The following is a 15,560-nucleotide window of genomic DNA, read 5'->3' on the forward strand; positions in this document are numbered from 1 at the left end:
TACTTACAGCCTGCAGTAAGTAGTAAGTCCTAATATATACAGTATATATAATCAGTACCATTTTGTGACTGCATTATTAGCAGGATAGATTTGGCAAGTTTAGTTGAAGGCTTCAATTGAACGAAGCATAGCTTTGAAAATGAGTTCAAAATTTGTGGGACACTAAGGAATGTGAAGGCCACATGCTTAAAGTCATTTGTATCGGGCTTCCATGGTGGCACAGTGGTTAAGAATCCGCCTGCCAGTGCAGGGGACATGGGCTCGAGTCCTGATCCAAGAAGATCCCACATGCTGTGGAGCAACTAAGCCCGTGCACCGCAACTACTGAGCCTGCGCTCCAGAGACTGTGAGCCATAACTACTGAGCATGCGTGCCACAACAACTAAAGCCTGTGCGCCTAGAGCCCGTGCTCCACAACAAGAGAAGCCACCACAATGAGAAGCCCACGCATTGCAATAAAGAGTAGCCCTCACTCTCCGCAATTAGAGAAAGCCCACACACAGCAACAAAGACCCAATGCAGCCAAAAATAAATTTTTAAAAAGTCATTTGTATCACTGATCTGCTCAAGAAGTGAAAGATTCTTTGTATGGTGTAAAAATGATGGAAAACCTCATTTGTTATTATGGACCATGTCCCCTGGACATGTGGGGGCCAGAGTTTCTTTGTCCAGTGTTTGCGTTACCCACTGGTCAGTCACATTAAAGCAGTGTCGTGTAGTGTATCTTCATGTTATAAAATGAGACACATGTGCTCTGTTGTCCAATGACAGGAAAATTAGGGTAGAAATGGAATTTGGAATTGTTAAGCTGTTTTGTTTTTGGTTTTTTTTGCGGTACGCGGGCCTCTCACTGTCGTGGCCTCTCCCGCTGCGGAGCACAGGCTCCGGACGTGCAGGCTCAGCAGCCATGGCTCACGGGCCCAGCCGCTCCGCGGCATGTGGGATCTTCCCAGACCGGGGCACGAACCCGTGTCCCCAGCATTGGCAGGCGGACTCTTAACCACTGTGCCACCAGGGAAGCCCCAGCTATTGTTTTTCATGTAAATGTGTATACAGCATCTGTAAAGTGTATGTATACATAAATACAGGCACAGGCATAGACTGTGGTGCTGTGTTCAGGAAGTATTACTTCCAAGTTCTGTGCACTTTTATTCTTCACTCTTTGCTTATCCTTACATTAGCATATTTATCATTGTTTCAAAATAGGATTATATGCTAGTAGTGGAAAATAGCCCAGATATTAAAATTTAAGTAGAGAAGATGGTCTGTGAATTATAAATATCATTTGTTTTATGCCTCGTTTCTTAGAAAATTAATTATAACTGATCATGCTTTCATATTTGTTCAGCTGGATTTTATATGAGAAACCACATTTCCAAGGTCAGAAATGTATACTAGAAGAAGGGGAAAAGGTGTTAAATCATGACTGGATCCTTCAGAGCAGAAAGCATCCACAAAGAAACTTTGTATTGGGGTCTATCAAACGTGTCTTAAAGGTAATGGAACAGTTGATTTTATCCCTGTTTTTTATTTTGCTTGTCATGTAGTAAAGCTGTACTTTGTCCCAGCAATGCTAGGAAATGGTTGCTAATATTTGTGCTAATTTTATTAATCTTCATATCATATTGATAATTTTTTGACCAGATATGTATAAAGTGTTAAGTGAATGAAAATTTAAAATATTACATGTAAGCTGGCACATAAAATGTTACATGTTATGTATATGTATTTTTAATAGTAGTAGGAATATACCATCCAGACATCTTTAGGATTAGATATTTACAAATATATCTTTTTCTAGTGTAGATTTCTATTCCTCATTGTAGCTGTGTGTGTGTGTGTGTGTGTGTGTATGGTGTTTATGAGAAAGGGGGAGAGAGACGAGTGTTAGAAGAAATTAGAGAAGGAAGATGGGGAGAGGAAGCGAAAAAGTGTTGCTTTTTTATTTTCTGTTTAGAAAATATTTAATACTAAGATGAGGAAGGTCTTGCCACATAATGAAACATTTTGTGGGAAGTGCCTTGGTGGTTTAGAGGAGGGGTGAGTTAGTGATAATGACAGAATTCTCCCATGTATTCTTAAGAGTTCCTTCAGCAGTAATGTAGTACATGATTTAGCGCAGTGACTCCTGTGACAGTCGTGGACATATATATTTTTCAAATTATGGAGATTCCATTTATATGCTAAAAATGTCTAAATTGGAGTGGACCCTATCATGATGACTTGAATCAACATTATTTAACCTTGATAGTTGCAGATAGCATATAGAAAAATAAGAGGACATACAGGAAAACTCGTATTATCATAAAGGAGTGTCTGCGTGAATTAATACCTTCTGCAAAACTGTTAAACAAACCTTTGTCTAACAAATGTTTGTGTCTTCTTTTGGACCCAATACTGTGATAGGCACTGGGAATAGAAATACAAGTGATGTACGGTCTTGTACTTCAGATTGCTCAGAGTCTAGGTCAGAGACAGCTGAATCACATGACCATATGATGTGAGAAGTACTATGCAGGGCCCTACAGGTGCTCGAAGAAGAGGTACCTCACCCGGAGGAGGTGGTACCTGATTGGCATCTTGACTGAGTGAACAGGAGTTAGGCAGCACGGGAGATGTGAGGGAGTCCCTAACAGAGCCACATGTGTCAGATACTGAGGTGAATGTTGGTGGCTTGCTGGTACTTCAGGGAGATTGATGGCTACAACATAGAGGGCAGTGTTCGTTTTCAATGAAAAATTTAATCGCAAGCAGTTCAGCTCAGCAAGCAGCATTTGAGCGCTCACATAATTAGCTAACTCACTAGAAATTCCTTGAAACAGATAATTAGTTTGTAGGTGGAATCTTCTAAGATTTAAATAATGTGTGGTTTTGTGCCTGCCTTGTGAATGTCAGGCACTGTGCCAGGCCTAGTGGGGGGAAAAAAAAAGATGAATAAAGTATTGTAAGCAGCAACCTCCACCCAGAATCAAGCAACAATAAAATCAAACAAAAATTCAATCTGTTGAGCCTGGGTATATAAATGGGTATTTGCACTTCCGCCATTTGCTTCGAATATATTATAAGAAAGAATAAGTCATACTTGCATTTTTTTCTTCTTCCACTGTTTGTTTGTGGAGCCATTTTTTAAATTGCAGTGTTAGTGCCCACTTGTCTTGGACATGCTCACAACTATTAGTGAGGAAGGAAAATAAAACTATTGAGCATTGAATGGAAAAAGCATTAGCATTGTTCTAAATATTTTACAAAGCAAGAATCAGGCATCAAACTGCTTCCTTTCTCCCACCTTGTCAAAATTCTGCCTATCGATAGCTTCATTTTCCTGGCAGCCATTCCAAATTCGCCTAGGCCTACGCCAGCTTTATCTTGTTTCAGCATCTTTTAGTGGCTCTAATCTGAGTAGTCAAACTTCTAATGTTCTTTAAAGAAAATACTTTCATGATGCCTTTGTTTTGCCGTGAATAGATAGAGCAAGTAACAGAAGATGCCATCAGTCATCAGCAGTTGTAGATTCTGCTCAAGGGTCATCTTTGCCCCCAGTGGAAATAACTGGAGGTGGGGTAGCAGTGCAGTGAGTCTTGAGTCAAGTGCTTTCTTTTCTGAAACAGAAAAAAGGAATATTGCGCATTACTCTGTTTATTACGCATTTAATATTTATTTTCAAAGAATGACATTTCCTTCTTTCAGAAGTTACTTAGGTTGTGCCCTCATTAATGAGCTGAGAAGAGAGAGATCTGTTGTTCGATCAGGGACTGGAGGTATTTCATGTAAGGTGGAGGCAAGTTTTTCTTACTGTTTTTGTAATTCATTCCCACCCTGTTTCTCTCCTATAGCTTTGTCTCCATTCCTACTAGTTGCTTTAATAGTCTAAGCTTGTAGATTTCACCAAGATATTATAAAGTATATCATGACTAGAAAAGTCTGGGAGGAAGCCATATAAATTCTACCAGGAGTAAACTGCTTCTTGTTGCTAGGTTACTATAAGGCGCCCTTCAGTTGCTAGTGTTTACTGCCTTTGTCAAGAATTATACAAATCTTGCAAAAGACATTACTTCTGTGAATAGCCACCATGGAGAAAATAGAACTCATCAGTGAAATCTTTTTCAGTCAACTAGAGAAAAAAATTTGTCCTCTAGTAAAGATAGTTGAGAGCATAAGCATTCTTATTTTTATTTTCAATTTTTAGCCATCATTATGCTTTTTTCCATTATCTGTTTCCTTCTGTGTTGTGGTAGACTCATGCCTCTTAGCTTTTTCCCTTTTAAAATACACCACCCAAACATTGTTTGTATAACACAATGCAGAGGAAACTTATTTGTGTGAGACACTTAGTTATGTATTCTGTTACTGTACCTCAGATCCCTGGGGGAACATTAGTATGGCAGCATTTTAAATAATGTTACTAGAGCTCTATTTTTAATAGCAAACAAAAGAGTCTTGAAGATTGACAGGTGACTTCTGGAGATTTCTGGCTGTTTTTTAAATGAAACTTTAGAAGGAAATATACCTTTTATACTTTAAAGGATATTTTAGGTTATACCTTTTTACCATACTGCATTTTAGAACTAACTTTCTGAAAACAAGATGTATCAACTTGCTTGCTTTTACATATTAATAAGAATGATTAAGAACAATTAATAAGAGAACTCAGTTTGAAGAAAGATTAAAAAATCAGAAAATTGCAGTTTTAAAATTGCAAAGCAGATTATAATAAAAATATAATTGTTTAATAACTGTCACCTCTAATTGTTATTGCATTTACCTATTTTATTAAAGCACAATCATTTGAATGTCACAATGTCTTGGATAAGAATTATGCTACTGAAACTTGAGTTGTGTAATTAAACATTCATGATTACTGAGATAGATTGTGTGTTCAGACAGAAGCACATCTGTAGTTTTAGAGAAGAGAAAAATAATTGTGGTTTTGATTCTTTAAGAAATGATAAGGTATTTTTTTTAATTAATTTATTTTTGGGGGTTCTCTCCCATTATTCTTTTTTTAAATTTTTTAATTATTTTTTAACATCTTTATTGGAGTATAATTGCTTTCCAATGGTGTGTTTCTGCTGTATAGCAAAGCGAATCAGCTATACATATACATACATCCCCATATCTCCTCCCTCTTGCGTCTCCCTCCCTCCCACCCTCCCTATCCCACTTAGAGGTGGTCACAAAGCACCTAGCTGATCTCCCTGTGCTCTGCAGCTCCTTCCCACTAGCTATCTATTTTACATTTCGTAGTATATATAAGTCCATGCCACTCTCTCACTTCGTCCCAGCTCTTTTTTGAGTTAGGACTTGACTACCGAAAACAAACTTATGGTTTGCAAAGGGGGAAACGTGGCTGGGAGGGATAAAGTAGGAGCTTGGGATTATCATACATACTACTGTATATAAAATAGATAACCAACAGGGACCTACTGTGTAGCACGAGGAACTCCACTCAGTGTTCTGTAATAACCTATATGGGAAAAGAATCTGAAAAAGAATGAATATATATATATATATATATATATATATATGTATAAAACAATCACTATGCTGTACACCTTAAACTAACACAAGATTGTAAATCAACTATATTCCGATAAAATTTAAGAAAAGATTTTCGTAAGTAATAATACAGAAAATTTTGTCTTTAGTTACAATGAGGGAAACATTTACCAAGGTTAGAGAGGCCAGAAGCAGAGGTAGTATGGATACCAGTATGACTGAAGAGTTTTGGGGAGTTAGTATAGCTCACTGGGTTGTTGCCATATTATAGAAAGGAAAGCAGAAATATAAATTTGAAATGCTTGGGTCTTGAGCCAAGGAGTATGATGAGGGAAGTGGTGTTCTCACAGGCCCGGCTCTATAAAGAGTAAGCTTACTCGACTGGTGGCCTAGGCCCATAATCAAAGTCTTGGCCTTGATGAAGAACCTTGACAGTGGAAATTTTAAAGGAAAGTTTGACAGGACATGGTGACCGTGGACGTGTGACGGAGTATAGGTTCAAATTTCATAATGCCTTTCTTCTTCAAACCAACTTGTACTAAAGAAAATAAATACCACAAGTAGGAAAACATTTCCTTTGCCCTCACCTCTAGTTCCTATTTCTTTTGTCAATGTAAATTGGATAACATGCTGAGGGAGCAGTGCCTCTCTGTTATTTATTTCTTATGTTCCCCATGAGATCAGCTTTTATTTAACTCCCTTCCTCCCTATGGCTTTGTTATGCTTCTAAGAAGGAAGGCTTACAGACTCTTGGCACTCAGATAGTTTGGTAAATCTGAACCTTGGTTAATGGAGCAAGACTTCTAAAAACAAAGCAGAGAGAATTGAAGTAATATTTTTTCAATCAATAATATTTATAATTTTCATGTTATCAACGTAACTCCTTAGAAAAATTTATTTTAACAGACTGGTAAGGAGAAACAGTACTTCCTTTAGGCTGTTTTTGGATAGAAATTCAACTGAACAATGAGAATAATTGTAACTGCATGTCCAGGGTGTTGAGAATACTGGAGTGTGTGTCTCTAGATATTTCAAAGCCAATTTTTTTTTCAGGATTGCAGCATTCCAGAGATAGAACTTTGCCCACAGTCTGACCCAGCATGTTGTCCTATCTACCTACAGCAAGCAGTCCCCAATTTGGAAGAGCTGAATATCCCCAAATCTGTGTCTTTTACTGTGAAGTCAGGAGTGTACGTATCTGTTTCTCTTTATTACAGTGATTGCTGGTTACCAAAGTTAACTTTTTGTTTAATGTTTCAATTGGTGACATACACATTTCTGAAGTTTTAGTTAATTTTACTGTTTATACTTCTGGATACCCAAGGAAGACTTTTGCAGGGATTAAAACAGATTCTGTCTTTTTTCGGATCCAATTAAGTCTTTGGTATATGACTCACAGGAGCAGATACAGATTATCAGACGTAGTTCTTGATAGATGCATCCATTGTCTTTTCATCCACCAGACTGTGGGACTGAGAAATAAATACATGTCCCTGGCCTAAAATTCTGGAGCCTGAGCTATTTGTAGAGTGTCTCAGTGCTGGTAGTTATTGAGGGCCTCGTAGGACCAGGGACATGGCACCTTTTTATTACTCCTCTATTCCTGGAAGCCAGGTAGAGCTGCTCTCATGTCATAAATGAGGAAGTTAAGTGGCTTGTCCCAGGCTACCAGTTGGTAAGCATTAGATTTGATACTAGGCCTTTCTGATTCCAAAGGTATCTTCAGGACTGTGGATCTAAATTCAGTCTTAATTCAGTCCCAGATTGGCTTAAATCGTAAGTTTTGTGATGTCTGGTTCAACATGGATCCTTCTCTCTTTCAGCATTTTCATCTGCTCTGGAGATGGTTAGTGTCGAATTTGGGGGTCACTGTTGGACATCTTTCTTCATCTCCCCCAAGTGTAGATTAGAACTGTTGGGCAGACCCAGTAATTGACATGATCCTGAGAAATGTCTGTAATTATCAAGTTTAGCTGGTTGCTAAATGGGTTTTTTAGGAATCTTATTTCAAATGCTGTTCCTGAGGCAGCCCAAGAACTGATATTGATTCTAAAACTGTGGATCAAAGGTATAAAATGCTTAGTGGAATCCCTACCTCTTATTGTCCTAGTTTAAAAAAGAATGGAATATAGTGGAATGGTTTTTATTTTTCAGTTACATCCTAATTGTAATTGTTTCACACTTTTTAAATATTGGAAAATTCTAAAGAAAGCAATGCCAGTGCTTGGAAAACATATAATAAACTTAGGATAGTATCTGAATGTAAGTACTTAACAACTTGTTAACTCATTGTTATATGCTGTCTGGCAATGTCACTTTGAGTGTGTTTTGCTAGTGTAATTCTGTGACAGAGGTTTCTTTTACTTTTTGTAGCTTTTTTTTTTTTTTTTTAACTTTCAACTCTTACAGAACCAGATTAAGGTATTCCTATTATACTTTAACCAACCATTCATTTCTTACTTAGTTGGCTTGCCTACCCGGATATTAATTTCAAGGGGCAAGCCACAGTTTTGGAGGAAGACCATGGACTCTCTGAGATTTCTGCAGCAGAAATGAAATCATTGCATCCACTTCAAATGGTAAGCATATTTAGAAAGAAGCATTTTCCCAAGTATCCATGAATTCAAAATTAAGATAGCTCTGATGATTGGTCATGCATCTCGGTCTTGAGAAATGTATATGTATACTACTGAATGGGCAAACTATTCATACATTGTTTTTCTATTTCTTTCAGTGTGTGTGAAAATATTTTAATGTTTTCTAGAAGACAGATGTCTGAATTTACTTTGTGCTAAATTTATCACAATACAAGCAGTTTATTTATAGTAGTATTCTGTGAAAATTTTGCAAAGTTCTGAATTTGTTTTTTTGATGCTTATTAGAAAATTGCTTGTTGGAAATTATACTCTTCCATTGCAGTAATGAATGATAAGTTCAGCATTAATAATAAATGGGCAGTTCTGTCAATGGTTGCCTTCTTAAAAGTAATAAATGCCTGCATTACTGATTTATTTTGTTGCAAACATTTTTACTTGAGGGGCAAACTTCAATTAAATGGTACTATGTGATAAACCATTATGGTTGTGCTGTGCCTTTAAATAAACAACAGGAAAAACTGAGAAATTTTAAGGACTATCACTGTGTGGAGTACCATTGGAAACAAGGAAATGATAAACTAGAGCTTTTGTGAGGAGTGGGTTACCTTTTATGCTCTACACCCATGTGGTCACAAAGATAGTAAGTGTGATATGAAGTGTTGATAGAACTTGGAAGAGGAAGTGCTCTCTCTAATGTAGAAAGCCCAAGCAATTGTAGAGAAGAAATTTAGTATTATGTGGTTTAGACATGTACTCTGCCAGATGAAAGTTTTAAATCTACTAACAGCTCCACTGTTTTGAGACACTCTGCTGTGGGGTTAAATCTTTAATTGGTCACATGTACTTAAGCACTAAAGTTTGGTTTCCTTCCTTGTAGTGGTTATACTCTAGAAAGTATCTTTTAAGATTTCTTACCCCATCTACACTGACGTAGAGTAGTCTGACTTGATTTTGACCACTGTAGAGTTCTCTACTTAAATTTCTAAATTTTAAAATACACAACTTAAATTTGACTAGTATGTAATCTTCACTAATCAGATTTTTATATAACCTACATATATCACTTAGTTACTTTTGAGTACTTTAAATATGTATATGTCTAACATTAAAGTTTCTTGTCATCTTAAGGGTGGACTGAAAGTGGAAATGCCTATGAACTTAAAGGTGAGTCTTAAACACACTTTGGTAGCAGGCTAAAAAGTTTAAGTATTAATCTTTAAGTATTTTGGACTATTAAAATAAAAAAAAATGATTACCTGAATGTATGCTAATAATAGCTAGCTAATGCATATTGGGGTGGTGGGAAGTGACTGCACACAGTGGTTGCTGAGAGCCCAGGCTTGAATGAGGAGAGGGCTCAGTATGCAAAGGTAGAGGTCTGTTCTGACAACCTAGTCAGACCCAATAAGAACCTCCTAACAGGGTGGAAAGATGATAGGTTTGATACTTGTTTTGTGGAGTGGTTGAGGTGACAGCTAGACATTCAAGTGGAAATATCTGGCAGGCATTTGGACGTGATGCTGAGGATGGAGATCAAGGATGATGGAAGGAGGTGTAGGCAGCTCCTATTAGGTGATGTCAGTTTGAAAGTATGAGTATCTGAAGGGGACGGTAGAGGCAATGAAACCTGGGGTAGTAGTAATGCCAGGATTACATACATTTTGGGAAAGGAAAAGAAATGGAATTATAAAATTATGGTAAAGAGAGATAGGAAGAAAACCTCTGTTTAATTAAGTTACAGCATTTCCAGAGACAGGCAGGGAGACAGGATTCATCCTCCTCTCCTCCAAAACAAGGCACAACTCCTCCAGCTTTCCCATTTCTGGGCTTCCTAATTTGTGGAATTGACTACCGTTCTCTCAATCACATAGATGGAGTTTTTTAAAACTTAGTATCTGACTGTCTCTAATACACCTTGGCTATATGTTGGAATCATACATATGTGAGTTTTAAAAACATACTTATGCCTGGGCTCCACTGGAAGAGATACTTTTTTTGGTCTGGGGTGTGGTTAAAATTTTTCAAAGCTTCTTAGGTGATTCTAACATACAACCAAGGTTTCGAACCAGTGACCTAATAGATTCAGAATTAGTTGTGACACAGTTAGTTGTGACACTCCCTGAGTGATGTCTCAATCTCCTTGTCTGCTGAATGAGAATTTCAGGTGCGACAGGCTGGGAGCCTGACAAGTTGTAGAGGTGAGTGAAGGGAATGGCTATCCTAGATAGTCACAATTTTCACGTTGTTAGGTGTTGGCTTATGACTTACTCATCAAAAAATTATTGCTTCTTACTTAGTTTGAATGTGTTCAGCATATGTAGCATGTATTAAACCCAAATAATACTTCATCACTTCCAATAAACACTGAAAATTTAATCGTAGAAAACAGCAGGAACAGTACTACATATTTTTTTCAGTCTGTATAATGTTCTCAGTTTGTTTTTTGTTTTTTTAATAAAGAAGCTATAACTTGCTGGTTCAGTGTGTCTAAGCATGGGCCTTATTTGCCAGTTGTACACAAATTATGCCATTAGCCATAAATAGGACCAAGTGATAAGAGTGTGAATAGATGAGCGCTGTTATCACTCTTATCACTTTCCTGTACTAAGGGCAGCTTGTGTTTGGGAAGTAAAGAGCATCAGAATGGTAGAAGAGAAGAACTTGTACCAATCCAAGTTTGAAGTAAATGAAATACTAGAAATCTGTTTCCTACTGTATTCCCTCCTCCCCCATTTGAACCAAATATCCAATAAAAATACCAAAATTCTTTCAATCATTTCAAACTTTTAGGAAGTTTTGTATTTAAATTCAGGAATTTGCATATCTAATTCTTCTCAGTGATTAGTAGTGACCATACAAGCAGTGCTACAAGAAACAGCATGTTTTCTCAAACCAGTAGATAATTTGTCAGTATGCCCTGGAACCCCTAGAGAGTTTTTATTTCTTATAGAGGAAATTAAATAACTGTAAGGTAGGTCTGTATCAAATTTTGAACAGAGAGACAAACGTAGAAAGATAATTCAAGAACCAGTTATAAGACAGTTTACTCCATGAGATGGTCCTAGGATTTGGGTAATTAGAACAATGTAATCATACTTGAGTATAGTGATACGAGAGAAACATATTATCAAGATGTTTTAGCTTTATGATGATAAAGACTCACATATTCCTTGTGAATGTCAGACAGTGTGCTATATTTTGAGTATGTATTAATGAAGAAAATGGACAGTGGCCCTTAATTCAGGTTGTGGCCTTTAGTGTCACTTAAGTAAATCAGTATGTATCTATTCTAAAATATGAGCCTGCTAAGTAATTTTCTTTCATATTTTTCAGGTTATTATTTATGAAAAACCTCACTTCCATGGACAGGCCAAAGAGTTTAGTGAACATGTAGACTCTGTCCCTAATTTTTTAAAAAATGATGTAGACTTTCATGGAATTGGATCAATTCGTGTCATCGGTGGAGTGTGAGTGTTATATTTTCAATATGTGATTCAGTTGTCGATTTTTGAAGATCGGCACAAAACGTGCTAAGCAGAGCAAAACCAACCTACCTTAGTCTAAAACTACATCCCTTCTGAAATGTGGGAAATAAAAAATATTAGTTATTGACAGCTTCCTGTGAACTCTTGTTAGTATTAGAGATTTTGAGATAGATTAAATGAAGAAAACAGTTTCTAAAACTTAAACACTTAGTATTTCTAAACACAATATAGAAGATAAGAATTGCAAGATAAAATTATTTTTTGACAGATCGTGCACATGAATGAGAGCCCCAATTTTTACCCCCTATTCTACCTTAGTTGACTTTCTGTGCTGAGGATCTTGGCAGTGAGTCCTCCCTCATTAAAGAAGTAGCCTGGATTGTGTGTTTACAAAGTCGAGGATTCTTGACACTAGTTATCCTCTGGCCCTGCATTGTTTTAAGAAAGCTCCCTAAGAACTTCTAAGTACAAACCCAAGTGTAACCATCATGCTGCTATCCCAGTCTCAATCGGCAGTTACTGGGGCAAGGACCCCAGAAAATCTATGACTGCACCTGTAATGTGCCTTCGTATCCTGCCAGGTAAAACCATAGAGAAGAAGCCTTCCTCATAGCTTATTTGCCATTGTCAACTCAGTGCTAGAATTCCTTCAGACACATTGTGTTAGTCTCTCTGTTGATAGGTTGGACTGTTTGGAATGATGGTTTATTTTAATTTAAACATCCATATCTCTTATTATTTGCAGTAATAACATCATATAACTTGTTCATGCTATTCTAGCAAAAGATGCTGCTCAAATATTTTATTCATAGAAGTTAAATAACTTGTTTAAGATCAGTCAAGGGTCTACATTTAGAGACTTAACCTTTGCAATTTCTGACAATAAATCAAGCAATGGCCACACTAGCCAAAATGGAAATATAAGAGAGTATGCGATGCATTAGATATGTAGGTCATGTCCATAATTAGTCTTGTTACTTACCAGGGTTCTTGACCTCTTTAATCAATAGGAGGCTGACAAGAAATTCAGGCAAGGCTTCATTGGGGCCCCTGCTGTAGCAGGGGGGGGAGAGAGAACAAACAACAAATTCCCTTTCTTACTCACTCCCTGAGCGGGTGGTGAGCTTGTTCCTTATATGGGGTGAGGGTAAGGGTGTGTCCAGGGGTTGAGCCCGAGGGGTAGCTTAGGTAGTTTGCCCACCCCTTAGGTGGTGTTGTGTGCAGGGGGCATGGGCAGTGCCCTGCCTTTTCTCCCCAGCCCCCTGCCTTTGCTCCAGGCACTTCAAAAGTGGCAGTTGTGTTTTTTGGTCTCTTTGTATCTTTTGTTCAGAATTTGCCCCAACTGCACACGTACTCAGTTATTTTTAGTCCCATATAGTTTCTTTGTATTTTGTTGCTCCAGGAGAGGTTTGTTCAGGTGCAAGCATTGCAGCACTGCAGCAAAGGGCCCCAGGTTCCAGCCTGTCTGAGTCTGACATATTAGTAATCAGCTAATTCCTTATCTTTGAATTTAAAAATTTTATTAGAGGCTTGAAAAACACAGCTCTTATAGATAAACAAATTTTTATTGTGTTGTATTTAGTTACAGTGTTCTCTGATCTGTGGACACACATGCTTCTTGTTAATCCTGATATAAAATATTTTTTGCCTTTTCTTTCCTTTAGGATCTGAATGGTTTTATCATTAACTATATAGTGATTTGCATTGTTATTTTCTAAGTGTATTTGCAGTTATTTTATAAAAATCTCAAAATATTATGGCTGGTAAAACAGTATACACACTTTCATTTTTTATATGACACCTGCAGGAGAAAAATGTGATGTCCTAATTTAAAGATGAACAGCTGACTTCGTTATTTTTTCACAGTTTCTACTATTTTTTTGTTTTGTTTTACTGCTTCCCTATTTCATTATTTTCACTTTTAACTTTTTTTTTTTTTTCACTTTTAACTTTTGAACTTTATCTGTAAGTAATAGGAACTCTTCCTCACCTCTGTCTTGTCTCGAGGGGTCTAGGGAAAGTGAGGTTGATGTGTCTTAATTTTTCTCAGATAACATCTATTTTTAAATATCCCAGATATATAAATTGAATACTAATCAAAACTTCATCTATTGAGAAAAGCTGGGCAGAAGATTTTTGAACTGTCATTATGTAATAATTGCTGATCTGTCCTTTAATATTAGATCTTCTATATCTTATATTATTTTTCCCATTCAGGTGTATTAAAAGCATGTTTCGAATAGCCACATTTATGTAAACTTAGAATTTGAAAGTTTTCGTGTGAAATTTATTTTCACATAATAGTTTAAGAATAAAATAGTGTTAGTTTCTTTATATATTACAAATTAATGAAGATGTATAAAATGTTTTTTCCAACTCACGTGGACCCTTACCCTGCCATATGCACTAAGGAAATTGGAGACAGGTTCATGATTACTGAGTGGCTACTGTTATTTTTGTACCCTATGAAAACGGTTCTTTGGAATACTTTTTGTATCTTCCCAAAATAATTGTAGTCAGCCCTACCTGGCTTCATTTTGTCAAGCTCCAGAATTCAGAGGTCCCCAACCCAGGAGCCCAAAACAGTCACCCTTGAAATCTGCCCCATTGGAGGGGGTCCCACTCTAGTTACACAGTGCCAGCTGAAGGCAGATTTAATCAGGTCAACGTGTGTTTTGAACCATCTATGCCCACGTTGCGTTAGCTACTGTGGATTGCTCCAAATAAAGGTAAGTTTCCTGGAGGACTAATGACTAATGGTGTTTATCAGTGTTCTGTACTGATAATTTTAGAAGTCAAGAAACCTGTGTCCCTGGAAAGACTGCCACAGTGCTTCCAGTTTCCATTATCACCACTGATAAACTAGCGGGAGCAACATTTCCTACCCATACATATTTACAGGAGTCTTTGTATATATTTAGGCCACAAGGGCTAATACCAGCCCAGTCGCATTTCCCAGTTCTTGCTTGCTAAACCCACCTGTATTGTGTTTCAGATCTGAAGCTGGTGACGGGTTCCTTTGATTTAAACCCTAAATAAATATTTAATATAGTAATCATTCTGGGGTTCCAGCAGGGCTTAATCAGAAAAATAAGACTGATTATCTTTGAATCTCAGTGTGGGCTTGCACTATTTCTCATTGGCTATTTGTGCTTTCCATTATTTTTTACTCAGCAAACTATTCTCGGACCACGTTGAGATGTAGTATCGGGTCATGCCGCAAACATTTAATGAGAGTTCCTCTGTTGCAGTTAACCTTTTGTTGGGAAAAGCCTCCAAACTATAAAAACTATTGATCCATGAGGCATACACCATTTGTTTGTCTCTGTAAATGGTAGCAAAATAAATGTGTTGCTTTTTAAAATATGGTGATGTGCAACTCGGTGCTTTATGATGATTTTCTCTCTTGCTTTCTTGCCTGCGGTTTTATTAATGACTCAGTTGGATGTCCTCTGTATTTCTAGGTGGGTTGCCTATGAAAAAGAACATTTTAAAGGCCAGCAATTCTTGCTTGAAGAAGGAGATTTTGAAGACAGTAGTGCCTGTGGGGCGTTAAGTGGTTCCATCTTGTCTTTCCGGTACTTACAAGCTGTGAGTTAGCCTCCTTGTTCTTAATTTTCTATTTTATTTTTAGCTTTCCATGAAAACTGGATATGACCTCTGGTAGAACATAAGGTTATAAAATGTTTCTAATACCTGAGAGCATTAAACTGAACGGCTTTTGTGACTTGCTTGCCTTTCTTAACTGCCATGATTAATATAGAATATTTATGTTTAGTTTTCATCCATTGATTCCATAATCATTTTTGACCACCTGCTTTGTTAGATGTATTGTGTCAGGTGCTGGAGATATGGTGGCCAGAGACTCAGTCCCTGCCTTCGCAGAGCAGGCAGTGATAGGGTAGATAGCACCTATATAAATGTTTGATATTGTTTGACTATGACTGGATTAAGCACAAAGTACTCAGGATACCCAGAGAAA

The 15,560-nt window shown here is 37.2% G+C and overlaps 1 protein-coding gene across 7 annotated transcripts in view; it reads left to right on the forward strand.

Annotated features, from left to right (window-relative positions):
• The window catches only part of CRYBG3 (crystallin beta-gamma domain containing 3), a 113,340-nt gene that overhangs the window by 46,229 nt on the left and 51,551 nt on the right, over positions 1–15,560 (forward strand). For 6 of the 7 annotated variants that reach the window (XR_003792292.1, XM_029213946.1, XM_029213949.1 and 3 more), the window contains 6 exons: positions 1,349–1,496; positions 6,550–6,686; positions 7,961–8,075; positions 9,222–9,257; positions 11,427–11,560; positions 15,043–15,169. Coding sequence is in view for 6 of the 7 variants with exons in the window: in XM_029213946.1 (XP_029069779.1) it covers positions 1,349–1,496; positions 6,550–6,686; positions 7,961–8,075; positions 9,222–9,257; positions 11,427–11,560; positions 15,043–15,169 (697 nt within the window). In the remaining variant the exon portion in view is untranslated. The remainder of the gene's footprint in view (positions 1–1,348; positions 1,497–6,549; positions 6,687–7,960; positions 8,076–9,221; positions 9,258–11,426; positions 11,561–15,042; positions 15,170–15,560) is intronic. The other variant, XM_029213947.1, reaches the window with a different exon arrangement.

The sequence above is a fragment of the Monodon monoceros genome, unplaced genomic scaffold (assembly GCF_005190385.1).
Source record: "Monodon monoceros isolate NGI ecotype Baffin Bay Population unplaced genomic scaffold, NGI_Narwhal_1 Super_Scaffold_11, whole genome shotgun sequence".
Taxonomy (NCBI): domain Eukaryota; kingdom Metazoa; phylum Chordata; class Mammalia; order Artiodactyla; family Monodontidae; genus Monodon; species Monodon monoceros.